This window comes from Furipterus horrens, unplaced genomic scaffold, assembly GCF_987537825.1.
Source record: "Furipterus horrens unplaced genomic scaffold, mFurHor1.1.pri manual_scaffold_5, whole genome shotgun sequence".
NCBI lineage: Eukaryota > Metazoa > Chordata > Mammalia > Chiroptera > Furipteridae > Furipterus > Furipterus horrens.
The window spans coordinates 202,548,441-202,565,082 of record NW_028327175.1 but is presented as its reverse complement, the minus strand read 5'-3'; the positions used below and the strand labels follow the sequence as shown (position 1 = coordinate 202,565,082).

The window sequence follows — 16,642 nt, the reverse complement described above, 5'->3', positions numbered from 1 at the left end:
TCCTACCGCCCGCAGAATGTGACTCTGGAGAGAGGGTCTTTGCAGAGAGGAAATGAGGTTGCACAGGGGGCCCCGATCCAGTAGGACTGACTGTCGGGAGAGAAGATGAGAACACGGACACACAGGAGGGGCCACCAGGGGGGGACACAGGGAGAGGCAGCCGTCTGCCCGTCGAGGAGAGACGCTGTGGGAGAAACCAGCCCTGCCCACACCATGGGCTCCGACTTCTGGCCCCCAGATGGTCAGAAATAAAGGTTTAGGCACCCTGTTTGTGGTATTTGTGACAACAGCCCCAGGAGGCTAATGCAGTGGGGGTCAGAGGACACCAATCCAGGCGGGGGGACGGGCAGGCGCACAGCAGGGGTCAGAGGGCGGGTGCTGGTGCGGCGAGGGGCTGCTGGTGGGCGTTACATCTGTACACCCAGAACACGGACACGCTACCGGTGCCGCTTTGTGCGCATCGGTTGTTACAGAGCCGAGGAAGGGTCCGTCCAGGGAGGGGCAGCGCCGGACGTGTGCGGTGGGGGTGGGGGGAGAAGGGCTCCCCACACCTGGTGGGGTCACGCCTGGGCCTGGGTGAGTATTTACAAGAGGTCGACAGTGTCCTTCCTGAATGGCAGTGAGCTTGGTGACCTGCCTCACAGGCCTGCTTCACTCCCTGTGCCCTGGGGCACCACAAAAGGGTGCTGTCGCGTGGCGGTGAGCTCTGAGCGGGTGACGCCATGAAGGGCGCAGCACTGAGCCAGACCAGCCGGCAAATGTGCAGGGCTCAGCTTGGCCATGCCAGTCGGTGGGCTTGTCACCCTGATTTTACAGGGGAGACAGAGGAGCAGGGAGGTCACAGTGGCCCAATGCGGCCTCTGGGTCTGCAGGGGGCCCCCAGGGTAGCTTGGAGCCTCTGGCCGCCTGCCTCCTTCCACACACATCTAAGGGGAGCACATAAAGCGCCCCCCCCCACAAGACTTTCCAGTAGAGAAGTAAGTTCTCCATGGGGGCCTTCGTGGGGCCACAGAAGCGTCAGGCTCACTGGCTCATGAGAACGGCCCTGACAAGCGTGATGCCCACCGGCCCTGGCCTGGGCTCCGCCTCCAGGGAGCACAGAGGCCCCGGACACTGGACAGATGGGCTGCACCGTCACCTCGTCTCCGACCCCGCCAGCCTCCTGACTGGCCTCAGCTTCAGGCCCAGCACCTTTATATGGGGTGCCCGCTGCCTGGCCAGGGTGGGGGGCATAGTGTGAGCCCATCTGAGACATGGGGACCCACACCCCAACCTAGGAGGCGTGGCAGTGCCACCGTTGCAGGGGAGGTCACGGTGGCAAGTGTGTTGCAGAGTTGCCTTAGCTTCGTGGCTTCCCAGGTGAATCGGGAGCGAGGAAGATAATGGGCCTATTTTGGAAGGAGGATGGAGGACGGCTGCGGGACGCTGGTGATGCAGGTGCTCGGGGTGGCCCTTCTTTCCGAAGGCTTCAGGACAGTTTGTGTAGACTCGCCTCAGGGGTAAGGTGGGGAAAGGACACCCCCCACCCCCGGCCCATCTCTCCTCCCCGCGTGGCCCTGTCCTTGATCCACCATTGGGCTGATGCCAGTTTAATTTTAACTTCAAGGCAGAACAGGGTGCTTGTGAGAGGATAGTAGCCAGGAGGATGGCTCTGGGCCCCTTGAGTCACAGCAGTTTTGGGGGCAGGGGCGGCAGACCACCCTGCTCTCCGAGGTCTGGCTGGCAGAAGGGCCCAGCCCCAGACTCAGAGGGAGATGCGGGCTGGCGATGACTCCCTCAGCCACCTGCTCCAGAGTGACGTCCTCCCTGGAAAAGGTAAAATTGTGAAATGTAATGATCTCTAGATCGCATGGTCCTGCTGTTCACGCCCACGTGTGGGCCCTTGTGGATCCATTTGTCTGTTTACCTGGCCATTGAGGGTCTCTTGCCATTGGAACAAGACAGATGAGGGTTCTGACCAGTGTGGGCCCCCAGGGCCACCCCAGGGCACCCACTTAGGGACTCTGTTGGCCTCATCGCTCCTCTCCATTCACAGCAGGCCCCGTTCCAGCCTTGGCCCTGGTCCCCCCCCCCCGCCCCCCCCCCCCGCAGCACTTCACAGAGCCTTCAGGGTGCAGAGACCTGGTCTGCGATCCGAGGCCACGCCCAACCTTCCCTCTGTCCCCTGCCCACACTGAGTCCCCCATTTCAGCCCATCCAGTTCTGAGCAACCCTGGGCCTTGCCCTGGGGCAGGGACAGCCAGAGAGCTGTGCCCTGAGCCACAGGCCTGCTGGCAGGCAGGTGGGCTGTGCTGGCTCCTCTTCTCTCCTGCTGGAGCTGCGAGGGGACCCCAGATTTCAGGGCCCGGGGCGTTCAGGGACTGCTCAGTTTCTGCGTCCTGCCCAGGGGCAGGTGCCTGGTGTGGCCTTTGGGGCTCCCAGTCGGTGTTCCAACCAACATCCCTGTCTTCTGTTGGTCTTGGTGTTCCTGAGTCAGGGGCCCCTGATCCCTCCATTCACAGAAGGGCTGTCCAGCCCCAGCTGCCCAGGTGGGAGGGGCACCCCGGGGCTCTACTGCTCCGTTCAGCCTTCCCAGCCCCATCCCGTGTTCAGGCCACCCCCCCGCCCCGCCTGGTGGCCCTGTGACCTCTAAACCCTCGCCCTCTCCAGTGCCCACAGTAAGGTCCCAGCCAACCTCTTCGTCCTGTAACGCGTTCTTCCCACTAATGTTCCTCATCGTGTTCCCTCTCGGGAGGGGAGGGTTATGTATTTTTATTCATTTTCTGCCCCTTTAGGGGGCCTGGGAGGGAGAGGAGACAGAGAGGTGTGGCCGTCTGCCCAGGGGAATCTGAGGCTGCCCTGGGTTTGATCGGGGTGACCCCAGTGCTGGCCCCTCCATGGTCCTACCCGGAAGTGGCCATTGGAGGAGGGCGCCAAGGAGAGAGCGCTGGGGGAGCTCAGGAAGCCGAGGCCGATCTGAGGGGCCGAGAACTCGTCTCCATGAGCGTGAAATTTCACCAGAGACCCAGGCGAGCATGTCAGCCAGGCCAGGGCAGCGGAGGGGGTGCTGCGGTAAAAGTAACCCCGCATCTGGATGCCTCAGCACCAGGATGATTTCTCCCTTGACCATCGTGTCCCCGGCTGGTGGGCAGGTGGTCCCCAAGTGAAGTGTGGCCCAGAAATGACACAGGTCACCTCTGCTTCCACTTTATTGGTCAAAACCACAGTGAATTTCAAAGGTGGGTGAGGGGTGCATGTAGCGTCCCTGCCGAGACAGGAGACCAGGTGCAACAACCAGGGCGTGGGCCGAACCGCATGAGGGGCTGCGAGGGCAGGACAGGGCCCAGAGTGACTGAGGATGTGCGTGGAGGGAGGGGCAGCCGTGGTTGTGGGAGGGCCCGCAGGGCCTGGGGAGCACGCGTCCCCGTGGGAGTGGGGGTCGGCCCTCACCACGGGACAGAAGGCCCTCCGGGACTTCACGGGGTAGGAAGGGACGGCCGGCTCTGTGGCCGCTGGAGCGCAGAACCTAAGGAGGCAAAGGCTTCCCACAGTCAGTCCAACAACCTCTAACAAAAAACCGCTCTTCGTGACCAAGTCTCAGGCGCTGGGCGCAGGGCGACCGCACCTGGCTGTGCGAGCGAGGACGGAGTGCACGGGTCAAACAGCCCCTCGCGCCCCCCAGAAAAGTGGCAAAGACCGTGGGGAGTCCGGCGACCAGCGCCCACGCCCCGTCGGACCTGAGCAGGGCCAGGGGACCCCGGGCAACTCAGGCACACGGTCTCCGGGCGGTTCTGGGACGCGGAACTGCGTCAGGCGCTCCACTTCGGCAGCGGTGACCTGGCGGCCGCTTTGGGAGGGGGACCAGGGACCCAGCCAAGGAGATCCCGGGAGCGCGGGTGCACGTGCTTGGCGCCGACACCGCCCCAGGCGCGCGAAAGCGAGTGCGCGCGCGCTCGCAGCCCCGCTCTGGGCCCGCCGCCTGGGGAGGGGCTCGCGCCCAGCCCTGCTGCCCTCCCTCCCTCCTCCCTCCCGGGGCTCTGTCTCGCGAGCCACCTGCGTCCCCAGGCGGGATCCGCACCCGGCCCAGCACCGCGGGGCCGCCAGAACGAGCGCGATCCGGCCTCACAGCAGAGCCGAGGCTGACATTTAAGGTTCCCAGATCGAGCGGCCAGCAGCCCGAGGGCCGGCTTTGTCCACCAAGGCAGCGGGGGTGGGGCGGCCCAACGGGACCCCTAGCCTCCGCCGCCCTACCGGGCAGAGCTGTGCCCATCCCCAAGACCCCATCCTTTGGGGACCTCCAGCATACTCCGAGGGGACAAGGGCCTTTCTTCCCTCGCTCTTGTCCCCACAGCCTCAGGGCCCTCGTGGAACAGCCCCTCCCGAAGTGATCGGCGGGTACAAGGCACTGAGCACTGCCACCCTCCCCAGTTCCGCCCCGTCTCCGCCCCCGGCGCTCGGCTGCTCCCCGGCTCCCTCCCGCCGGCCCCGCCCCGGCCCCGCCCCCGCGCGCTCCCAGTCGGCGGAGCCGGCACGGCCTCCCGGACCCTCGAGCGCTGCGGCTGGGGCGCCAGGCGGCCGCTGCCAGCCGCTCCCGCACCCGCTCCCCGCCCGGCGGGCGGGCCATGCCTGGGTCTCCCGCCGCAGCGCACACGCAGGCCTGGCGATGAGGAGCGGTGCCGAGCGCAGGGGCAGCAGCGCCTCGGCGCCCCCCAGCTCACCGCCCCCCGGCCGCGCGCGCCCCGCGGGCCCCGACGCGCCCCCGGCCCTGCAGCCGCCCGCCGCCAGCCAGCCTCGGCGGGACTCGGGGGATGCCCGCGCGCAGCCGCGCCCCCTGTTTGCGTGGAGCAAGTGGAAGAAGAGGATGAGCTCGTCCATGTCGGCGGCCCCGGCGCGGAGGCCCGTGTTTGACGACAAGGAGGACGGTGAGTTCGTCCGCATGGCGGGGACTCCGGGCTGCTCTGGGGGCAGCGTGGGGACTCCACGCGCTCTCGCAGGAGGGCCACAGCGAGAGGATTTCCTGGCATCCAGACACAGGGGCCACCGGGTGGGAAGGCTCCTGGACTGCTCGGTTTCCCAGGAAACCCGCGGACCATGCCTGAGGTGCCCACGCATGTCCAGGGCGCCCGCCTGCGTCCTCTGCCATGTCCATGGCGGTCCGCGGCTCTGGGCTTAGGTGCGACGTAGCCCGCTGTACTGGGGGCTGCACGTTTTCATTACGGGGCCCTGTGCGGCTTGGTTCATTACTTCACGCCTGTGCTGTGCCCACAGGTGGCTGGGCACCCCTGGCCCTCGTTCTGTCTCCAGGTTGATGGGCGCAAGCGTGTGGCCGCCACATGCCCAACTTTTGCCCAGATGCGTTGTGGAGGTGGCCTTGCCTTGTGCACAGACCCGCCCTTCGGGGAACTGGGTCGCTCTGTCAGGTCCTCCTGCAGGTAGTGCTGCCCATCTAGAGCACAGGTGGGTGCTGGCCAAAAGCAGGCGACAGGCAGCAGTCCATCGGGGCACACCTCCTGGGGCCCTGATGGGCACCAGGCCCCTTTGCAGGGAAGGTAGCTGTGCGGTGTCCGCCTTTGGGGCGCTGTGACACGTTAACACACAAATGTACAGCCCTTTGCTACAGATGCCACACAGAGCATTCAAATGGTGCCGTGATGACACATCTGATTTTTTTTTGACATTTCCCTGAAATAGTTGAAATATGCAGTTTTTCATTTGTAGGCAGGCTGCAGAGGTATGATGGATCTTTTATAATTTTAGAGCACAGCTCAGAGCGAGAGCCCAGGCTACTTATTTCTGATAAATAATTTAAGCCTTATAGGAAATTACCATGGTCTGACCTCAGGCCAGTGTGCAGGCCTCAGAGAGCGCTGCGGGGAGCCTGCTGTTTTGCTGGGGAGGGGCAGGGGGCGGGCCTCCTGCAGCAGGGGGCCCTGGATGCCCGCACTCCGCCGCAGGCTCTCAGGACCAGTCGGCACCATGAGGTCTGGGACTGCCTTTCACTGTGTTCTGAATGTGGGGACAGCAGAGCTCACTGCTGTGAATGTTCCGTGTTACATGGTTTTGTTTTTAGCATCAATATTCAAAGTAAAGAAAGCCCCGAGTGAATGAGGATGAATCAGGAGGCGGATTTACGTCTAGCTTCTGACTGCAACATGAGAACGTATCGGAGAGACATCGGAGGGCAGCGTGGGCCGGTGTCAGCCGGGCAGGCCGCGCGCGGGCGCGGGGTGGTGCTGTCTGAGGCAGGGACGGAGGCGCTGAGGTGGGACTCACGCACGCGCTGCCGTCAGCTCGTGAGGGTAGAATTGTTCCGTGGGCTCAGGGTGTTATGTCTCAGGATTCAAGGACCATTAACGAGGCAAAAAGCGCGCGGAACCTCTACAGGATACTCACAATCTGATTTGAGGATTGCCTAACATGTCCCGCCCCCCACCCTGTGCTCACCTGCACAAGGATGGAGTGGCGAGCAGCCGTGGGGACCTGTGGGGGGCGGGGGGCTGTGTCGGCTGCAGGTGCTTGCTCTTTAGCACGTGTAGCCTGCTTTTCACATGATCAGGACCCGCCTGGGCTTTGGTGAGGCCAAGAGGCCAGGCCCAGCCCTGGGCTTGGTGGCTGCGACGTGATCTGGGAGGGGAGCTGCCTTGCTCCACTCTCACGGCGCGGTTGTCTGTGACCAGCAGGGCACATACGGCTCGGGAGTCACAGCCGTGCCGGCAGACAGAACATTGTGCGGCTCTTAGCATGAAGCCCGGGGGGTTGTCTGGATGGAAGGAATGGGGTTTAGAAAGGAGGAAGGAGCATCTTCCGGGAGGGGAGTGTGCCCCCTGAACCCGCCTCTTTTCCGGGCTAGTCCCCCGCCCCCTGCAGATAGCAGCTCGTGCCTCTCTCGGCCCCACGCAGAGCGGGCCCAGTGGTGACGGTGGCGCTGGTGGCGCCCGGGTACTGGGACTGCACGGTTGCTATGGTGACGGGAAACCTTCTGATGACTTCTTGTGATTAAAACACCCAATTAATATATCAAATTTGGTATGCAGAGAAAAGGGAAAAGAAAATAAGAGGGCAATTTAACAAAGTGCCAGGTAAATTGCCACTAAAAAGGTAGTTGTGGTTGTGGTATGAAGGATCTTAAACACCCTCCGTCCCGACCCGCCCTCTGGAGTCTGGACCCCCGTCCTTATCTGGCAGGGGTTGGGGGGCACATTCAGGATTCTCTGCACGTCTTCTTCACCCCAGAACTAAGGGCCAAGCCTCACCCCCATTCTGTCCCTCCCTGACTTCCAGGGGCAGTTCGTTTTAGGGACTGAACCTATAGGGGACCTGCAGTTCTTTCTGCTGCTCTGCCCCAGAGCTGTGGTGTCGCGCAAGTCCCTTCGTTTCTCCCCGTCTCGGTGTCCTCCTGGCTGGAGAGGCCCCAGCTCCTTGCTGCTGAGCTGCTGGGAACCTGCGGGGCACGCCCCCTCCTCAGCAGCTGAGGCTTGGCTCACACCTAACGCAGCGTAAGCTTGCTCGTAGGGAGTGACTGACCCCGGAGAAGGTTTGCCTTTGCCCAGAGGTCCCAGCAGGCTGCACAGCGCCCAGCCGTGGGCTGCTGCGCGGGCGGGCGGTGGGGCCACCAGGTTCTCAAGTGACCTTTCTTAATGTTAAAGACCAGCCTTTGTTTCTTCCTAATCACAGAAGCCATGAGATGTGTACATTTGGAAGCATCTCATATTTTCCTAAAATTGTCCTTGATAGGAAAAACCCAAACGTGCGGGAGTGCCACCCTGTGAAGGTTTCTTCCTGCTTTCTCCAGGGACGTGGCCCCACATGCAGCTGTCCAGAAGTGCGTGGTTTCTTTCGGATACAGAATGGGGAGCGTGCTTGGCACCTGGGGCCGGCAGGCCGTCTCCTTTCCGTGGCGGCACACCGCGAGCCTCTCGTAGGTCTGCAGCGTCGGTTTCGGCCACATTCATAGCGGCGGTTCTCTGCCCTGGCTGCAACCTGGACTCCAGGGGCCCCACCCCAGAAAGGCGGGCTGAAGTGGTTGGGGTGCGTGAGGGGCGCTCAGACATCAGCACATCTTTAATCCCCCCCACCCCCCGGTGATGCTGACGGGCAGTCAGGGCTCAGAATCGCCGCTTTGTAGATAGCATGTTATTTACTTAATTACTGAGGACATGGGAGTGTTTCCATTTTATAAACGCCATAGACGCTCCGGCAGTGAGCATCTGCATGTTCATCTCGGCGTGCCTGGCCCTATGTCCTCAGGACAACATCCGGGGAACGACTTTGCCCGTCACTGGGGCGTCGGTGTGGGCAGCTGGTCGGCCTGCCCAGCCGTCCTGGTGCTGCTTGCACTGCGGTGACCACAGAGACGGGGGCTGGACAGGGGGGCAGCCGGGAGGCCGCAGCAGAGGAGGAAACATGAACGCGTGACTGACAGGTGGGCGGGGCCGGAGTGGAGAGGAGGGGAGGCCTGCTGTCCATGGACGGCCAGAAGGAGGCCAGAGTTCGCTTCTCTTGAAGTCGTGAAGGTCCTTTTCCTGAGTCCACTCCAGCTGTGGGTGTTGGTGACATTTTCGCTTTTTTATCCTCCCCCGAGGACATGCTCGTTGATTTCAGAGAGAGCAGAGGGAGGAAGAGAAACATCAATGTGAGAGAAAACCATCCACAGGTTGCCTCTGGGATGTGCCCCAACTGGGGATCGAACCCGCAACGCAGGCGTGTGCCCTGACTGGGAATTGAAGCCGTGGCCTTTGCGTTTATGGTAGATGCTCCAACCGCGCTGCGCCAGGCCGGGCGATGTTTTCGGTTTTTGGCAATCTGAAAAGCAAAGAGGTTGTCTTAGCACTTTGTGTCCCTTTGGGTGGAAGGAGATTGACCACCTTTGCTTTTCATGTTGGGGTGTCCGCGGTCTTTTCTGAGTTGTTGGCACCACCCAGACCAGTGCTTCCTGGTCAGAACAGGGGTGTCCGCTGTCCTGCCCCTAACACATCAAGGCCTCCCTGAAACAGCTCCCTGCACTTACCATTTATCTGTTCGGGGTCTTCTGGGTTCGGGGTGTGGTGTGTTTGCACGGTCAGATCCACCCAGATCTCCGATTCTGGCTGTCGGCGGTCTTGCTGCCGCGTGCAGAGGCCTGGCCCTGGGCACAGGTGAGGATCGTTGCGTGTGGGACGCTCTCCCTGTGTTCCCTTCTCCCACGCCCGTGGCTTCGCCGTTCCCGCCACGCGTCTCAGCCGAGACCGACATCCGGCACAGAGAGAGAACGTTCTCCTCCTGCGAGTCCTGCGCTTTCCTAAGTTGCATGCATTTGGGCTGTTGGCGGATTTAAAGCGTGTTCCCGTTGTGTGTTAGTTGCTCGTTTTTGTTGAACTGTGACCGGGACCCGTCACGGTTCACGCCCTTTGGTGCTGGTGCGGAGGAAGCCGTTACGTGAACAGTGTTCGCCCTTTGGTGGCCACCGTGCCCTCGTCCGGCGTGGTTTCCTTGGGCTGCGTGGGACGTCAGTCACATCACCCGCAGAGAAGGACTAGCCGGCTACCCGCTGGCGCCTCTGCTCCCTCGATCCCCGGGGCACGGCCCAGGGCCCACAGGGCAGAGGGTGCGGCCGTACTGAGCACACGTGTGGCTGAGTCCCTAGGAGCTCCCAGCGTGGGCCACGCCCCAGCCTGCCGAGCCTTCTCCAGTGGGGCGTGGCCTGGAGCTTTAACGGGAGCCTTTTGCTCCCCTCTGGACCCTGAGAAGAGGTAGGAGGGAGCACGGCCTTCCACACAGGCCGATGGCGACCCCCCAGCTCCCCCACAGCACAGTGCCCTGGGGGCTACAAGCCTGGTGGCTGCAGCGGCCCCTGTGTGGGGCGGGGCTTGGGTTTCAGCCGGGGAGGAGGCCACCAAGTGCAGCCCACCCTGCGCGCCCACGCCTGGTCCCCGTGGGGCCCGGGTGAACAGGGACCTGTGGGAACCGAGCCGTCGGGTGCGTTCCTCTCCCGTGGCTGCCGAAGCTGGTCGAGAACGGACTTGGGACCCACTGTCACACTTCTTTATGTAACAAATGTCAGTTCTGCCTGTCTGCCCATCTGGTTGTATGTTTTAAAATGCTAAAAATAAGCCTGTTTTCTTTAAAAAATGTAACCACCCAGCTTCCCATCGCAAAGAGCTGCAAGAACACGCTGGAGGTCACTTCTGTGCGGGGCTCTTTCTCTCGGAGGATGGGGCACCAAGGTCTGGGGAGGCAGAGCCCCGGGAAAGCGCCCGGTCTGCCCAAGCAACTTCCCACCTGCAGCGGCCGCCAACCCCTGGGATCCTGAGAAATGGGGTGGGGCCCGGGACTCTGCATTTCTGAGCGGCCCCAGGAGAGGCCACGCTGCTGCCTGTGGACACACTCGACTGCACAGCAGGTGCAATTGCTGGGTGAGGACAGAGCCCGTTGGGCTTGGCCCTTGGGCACCAACCCCCCGATGCGTGACTGGCATTGGTCAGAAGATCTCAGACTCGCCACCAGTTGTCAGTGGGGCCACGAGGAGGTGGCGGAGGGCTACGTGGCTTCCCTCCGGCTGCATCGAGGTGCCATGGGCCCCGCCCGCACACCCTGGGACTGGCCGTGGGGTGCTCTCTGCCACCCCAGGCAGCACCCTCCTGGGGAGGCCCTGGGTCCCAGTTCAGTTCTTCAGGCCCCTCTTGGGCCCATTGGTTCCTATGTTAAGGGCCTGTGCCCTGTGGCCACGGTTCCGGGTCCCTCGTGGGTAGGACACCCAGAGCGGGCGCCTCCTTCCCCCAGGGCATGGGCACACCCCGGCCAGGTGCCTCGGAGGACGTGCTCGGCTCCTCTCTGCTCCCCACGTGCCCGTTGGCCCAGCTGAATGATTTTAATGATCAGAATTAGAGACAATTTGGGAGAAGCTGTAATTAATGAAATTGTTGTTATTTTTAAAAACTGGGATGCAAGCTTCATCAAAAATGTTCGTTGCCTTGACCTAAAATCTATTGGTTTGGAAACCAAGGCATCTGACCAGTGCCAGCAGAGCAGAGCGCAGAGAGCAGACCAGGGCCGGCTGTGGCTCCTCCAGCTGCGGGACGGGGCGCTTCCCCTCGTCCTCCGCTTCCCTACACGTGACCCGGGCGCCCACCGGTGGCCTCTGCATGCTGCCAGCTCGGGCGCAGCCCCTCGTGGGTCACACGGAGAACCTGCTGATGTTGTCTGAGACCTGAAGCCCAGGAGCTGCTGTGGGCGGGAGTCAGCGTCGCCCCCCTTTTATTAAAAATAGGAGCTGAGCACACTCAGTTTGTCAGAGCCATTTAAGAGCCGGCTTCAGAAAGGTCTCGGCACCTTCAGAACTCCTGTCACGGCTCCTCGTATGCGTGTGCACAGGCGGACTTGTCACAAAGCGAGAAGCAGACGGCGGTGGCAGCTTCCCCGCGGGCGCGTGGGGCGCGGCCGGGCCTTCAAGCCTCCGTGCCTGTGACCGGAACTCTTTCTGTCGCGTCACACCGTGCCGGAGGTGGGGGGGGCTCTGCCCTGGGTTTGGGGTGCTCGGTCTCTCCCCACGCCCCGCTGCCTGTGTCCCCCACCAGCCTCCCGCAGTCCCGCAGCGCAAGGACCCTGGTGGCACGGGGCCAGGGCGTGGCTCCGAGCGTACCCCTGGGGCCCCATATTAGTTACTTATTGCTGGTAACGCACTACCCCACACCTCAGTGACTTCACAGCCAACTTTATTATTTCTTGTGATTCTGTGGGCTGGGAACGTGGACAGGGCCCCGTGGGGATGAGTCTCTCTGTTCCACGGGATGTCTGTGGAGCCAGCATGTCCATGGTGGCCCGAGGCCTGGATGCCGCGGAGGGACCACCGGGACTCACATCCCGCGATCGCAGCTCCTGCTATCGGCTGGCCTCCTAGTCACCCACCCTGCTTAGTAACAAAGCCCCTCAGAACATAGTGGCCAAGAACAGCCAGTGCCGCCCACAGGGCCTGATCAATCTCTCAGGAGCGGCTCACAGCTGGGCCTGGTGCGGGGCCCCTTGCGAGGCTGCGGTCTGAGGCGTGACTGGGGCTGGTGGGCCTTCCCGGGCCAGGTCCCCACGGGGCTCGCAGCTGGAGGCCAAGTGCCTTGCCACGGAGCCTCTCCAGGGGCCGCTTCTGTGCCTCACACGTGACAGTGACCTCCCCGAGACACGGGTTTAGGACCCCGAAGCGACACATGGTAACTGCCACCTTATCCTGCTGGTCAGAATGTCACTCTGTGCAGCTCACACATGAAGGGAATTGGCTCCAGCCTTCAGCAGGGACATCAAAGACTCTGGAGATATGTTTTAAATGACCACAGTGGCCCCTGTCCCTAGGTCTCTACAGTGGGGGAGCCACTAGCAGCTGCCTGGGGTCCTGCTTGCTGGGGTCGGTCCTATTCCCGCCCTGTTTCCTTTGTCTTCCAAGTATCAAAGTCAACTTGAGTTTCTGAGTGGTATTTTAGCTCTTCAGGCAGAGAGGATAATCTGTAAAGTTAGCACATGGCAGAGAGGCAAGAGGAAGAAAGATACAGCGGGAAAACCAGGGCAGGAAGGGTCGGGCCCCGGGCCCCAGAGACGACCTGCTCCTCTGGGCCTCCAAGGCAGTTGGAACCCAGGGGTGGGCCCCGTGGCCAGGCCTGCGAGGTGCTGGAGTCATGGGTGGGGCAGCCCGGGGCTGGCTCCCACACACAGAGCTGCAGGTGTGGAGAAGGGACACCCCAGGGTGCTTTTCCGCATGATGGTGGCTCTTGCAGAGGTGCCATGGGACACTCACAACTGGCTGGTGGATATGCACAAATGTATGTTACTTTTAAAACTGTTCTTCCTCCATCGTGTGGATTCTGAGGCCCTTTTCCCAGAGCCCTCAGCGATTAGAACGCGCTCCCCTCCAAAGCTGGGCTTGGTGCCGACCCTGTGCCGGGCACCTGGGCGGCAAAACCCAGGCTCCTCCCGGCCCCCCACCTCCCCGCCTCAGCTCCTGACCAGGGCCACCAACGCTGATGGGAACCAGAGAGGGAGAAAGCGAGCGCTTCCTGCCGCGGTGCGGCTGCCGGCCACCGTGCGGGCCCGCCCACGGGGCACAGGTATTAATAGTGAGCCCTTCGCTCGTAGACGTGTCCTGGTTTGGATGATAAATCATGTGGCTGCCCAGCTAGCCGCTCGCCACTGCTGCCCGGGGATCCTTGTTTATTTAGAGCTTTTTATTATATAACAAAGTGACAAAAAAAAATATCGAGAGAAGTTCAGCATCTTATGTAAACTTGGTGCTCGTTCGTCAGATCACCTCTCCATCCACACGTGGCCACGTACAAGATATGCATCGCTCTTAAAAGCCGGTTTCCTAGGCAACTTATTTTACAATATTTTGGATTTACAGGAAAGTTGAGAAGGTACTGCAGAGAGTCCATGTGTGGCCCTCGCCTGGTCCGTTGACGTCTACGCCCTGCGTGAGCCTGGTACCGGTGTGGTAACCAGCGCACTGATAGTGACACGTTACCCCTCAGTCAGAGGAGCAGACCCACAGAGTAGCAGTGTGTGCATGGGTGGAGGACAGACAGACGGACGGCACGTAGGCAGCCAGATGGATGGACAGCTGGAGAGACAGATCAGGATGACCGACTGATAGATGATAGATGGATGGACGGATTCAGAGGAATCGGCTCCCGTGGTTCTGGACACCAGGGAGGCCAGCGTCACGGTCCTGCTCACGTCTGCAGGCCTGAGACCGGGGAGCCGAGGGCCTGCGCCCCTGCGGGAAGGCCTGAGAAGGGGAGGTGAGGCCCCGGCTCGGCAGTCGGGCAGGAAAAGGGGTGAATTCCTCCTCCCTCCACAGTCTGTCCTAGTCCGGCCCAGCTTAAAAACTCTATTACGTGTCCCGTCCAACACCCCCTTTCTGAGATGCCCCTGCCCAGGGTGTGAGTTCCCCCTCACAGCGGGGGCAGGACCCCAGCATGTTCGGCCTGGGCTGTGTCTGTGGCCTTGGCTGGGGGGCACAGACACCTACCACCGTGTTCCTGGGAGCAGACCCAACAAAACGTGCGCCCAAGGCCAGTGCGCAGGTGCGCAGAGGGCACCGTGCGGAGCGGCCAGAGCAGGAGCCGAGCAAAGTCCCCGCGCGACCCGCAGGGCGCTTCCTGCGCACAGCGAGGCCTCCCGAGGGCGTGCGTGGGCTCCGCGTGTGACCAGGGCGGCACCAGAGGCAGCGGTCTGGGCCACCCGGCGGGAGGGCGTCCAGGGTGCTGGGAACCTGTGTTCCTGATCCCGTTGCTGAGCCCTGGGTGTGTTCCGTGAGGTGAACGCGTGTCACAGGTCCTGTTTATTTGCTGTATGTTTGATGCGCTCTAACCGGAAGTTCATGAGAATACTTTAGACACGCCGGTGCCGGGTCCCCACCCAGGAGCCCCGCTCCGCTCGGCTCGGCGTGCGGGCCTGGAGGCAGGGGTGATGCGGACCTGGTTCTGGGAACCGGGGCTCCCAGGGTGCACACGTGGCTCCCGTGGCCTCAGGTTGCTCATAGCTGTGCACACGCGTGCCCTCGCTCCTGCTTCTCGTGCCCGAGTGGCCTCGGCCTGGAATGTCTGCCTCCCCTGATGCCCCCGACACACACCCCGCTGTGTCCCCCACATCCCTCTCCACTCCAGGCCCAGAACCCTGAGTTCCAGGGCGTGTCCCTGGGCCCAGGCCAGGGGCCTGCCCTACACCCGTCCCTGCATGGACACCTGCTCCCCTCCACAGGCCGTGGGCTCTCTCAGTCCCGGGGGCCCTGGGTGGGGGTTGCGGGGCCCTCTCAGCAGCTCAGAGGATGGAGAGCTGTCCTGGGTTCTGGGCCCCGGGCCCTGCTGTGAGCGCGGTGCCACGCCAAGGTCACGTTCCATAATGACAGCGTGTCACGCCCCAGCTCCCGAGGGTGGGCGGCCGTGGGCCATGGGCAGTGTTCCTGGGTGGGGGGGCCTCGTGCGGGCGTCCTGGGAGGAGGGCGTGCAGTGACCCAGCAGCATGCTGCCCTTCCCGAGTCCAGAGGCTGTGCCTGCTCCTGTCCCCTGCCCCCCTTTGCAGCGAAGCTCCTCGAAAGCCCTCTGTCCGGCACGTCTGGTCCTTCCGCACTGGAGTCGGGATTTGTCCCTGCGGCCCCAGAGCTCTGAGGTCCCCCCACCCCCCGGGGCTGAGTCTGATGCCCAGGCCCCAGCTCTCTCCATCCTTGACCCGTGCCAGCCCGGACACTCTGGACCCGCCCCATCCCCTACCTTCCTGTCGCCCGTAGGCTGTCCCGCCCTGATGTCCCCTCCCCCGACGCCGTGACGCCGGGAGTGCCTCAGGCCCCCTTCCCACGGCTTTCTCCTCTCGCTACACTCACGCGTGGGCCGTCTCGGGCTCCAAATGTCACCCATATGCCAGCGAGTCCCCGATGTAAGTCTCCATCCAGGCCCTGCCTCCCACAGCCCAGCCTTTCTGTCCTGGTCCCACGTCACACCACCCCATGTGGGTCTCAGGGGCTTCAAACCCAGCACATCGGAGAGGAGCTGTGGCCGCCCCTGCCCCCCGGCCAGAGCGCGGCTCAGGCTGTCCGCCTACAGCTGTGGCCGGGGCAGTCCCGGGGCGCCTGCCCCACTCGTGGGCGGCCGGGTGGAGCAATGGTTTGGTGGGGGCCCTGCCTGCCATGTCCCCTTCAAGTCCACTCTGGGGTCCTGCCCCGCTCCCGCCCTTGCCTGCTTTGTTTTTCCCGCTGGGGGCTCTGGGGTGAGGTGGGAAGGGGTGCGGTTTGGGGGGCTGATGTCTTTCCTCCTGCGTCTCCCACAGAAGGGCAGGCTCGGGGCAGAGCAGTCGGCCAGACCTCAGAAAGAGGCCCCCGGGAGGCCTAAAGCGCCGTCAGAAGAATCGGGGCTTCAGGGCACAGTGTGGGGCTGCCTCCGTGGGTTCTGGAAATGTCGCCCCGTTGGCAGGCGGCAAAGGCCCCGGCACAGGGGCACAGGCACAGGGTGACCCCACGGCTCTCGGCAACGGGAGCCTGCGGCCGTTTGGCAGTCCGACCCCGGCTTCCGTCCGTCCTTGCTGACTTCCACCCTCTCCGACGGGCGAGATGTCTGCCCCAGGCTGCCGGAGCAGTGGGGGCAGGCTGGACGCCCGGAGGGATGGGCCCGAGGGCAGGGCTTCCGGGCGAGGCAGGAGCAGAGGCGGGCCGTTGGGGGAGATGAGGAGGCTGCCGCACCTCCTTCGGCCGAATGTGATGGATGCGTCTCGGCAGCTGCAGGCGCCGCGGGAGCCTTTCCTGGAATTCGTTTGGAAACTCGTCTGTGGGCTGGTTATGAAATGTGTGTCAGACAGGAACCCAGAAGCTGGCGACGTGCAGGCAGGCGCCCCGTGTCCAGGGCGACAGCTGCCTCCACAGAGGGTCCTCGTGCCTCCTGCAGGGTCCAGGCTGGAGAGTGGGGCTGTGGCCGCCGCCGGCCCGGGGGCTCCACACTGCTGACCTCCAGGCGGGCCGGTGCGCGTGGCAGGTGGCCTGTGTGCTGCGGGCTGTTGGCAGCATCCCTGGCCCCTGTCCACGGATGTTGGTGACACAGTTCTGCTCATGTGACAGTCAGTCCTGCCTCAGGCAGCCCCGCGGCTCTGACCTGTGAGAACAGCCACCGGCAGGGAGGTGCCGTCGAGGCTGTGGCTGGTCTGGGGGAGTCAGTGTGGA

The 16,642-nt window shown here is 63.1% G+C and overlaps 1 protein-coding gene across 1 annotated transcript in view; it reads left to right on the top strand.

Annotated features, from left to right (window-relative positions):
• The first annotated feature begins 4,497 nt into the window (after nt 1–4,497).
• Nucleotides 4,498–16,642, top strand: part of STK32C (serine/threonine kinase 32C) — a 34,551-nt gene continuing 22,406 nt past the window's right edge. The window contains exon 1 of the mRNA XM_090278807.1: nt 4,498–4,901. Within this exon, the coding sequence (XP_090134933.1) occupies nt 4,643–4,901 (259 nt within the window). The 5' untranslated portion in view covers nt 4,498–4,642. The remainder of the gene's footprint in view (nt 4,902–16,642) is intronic.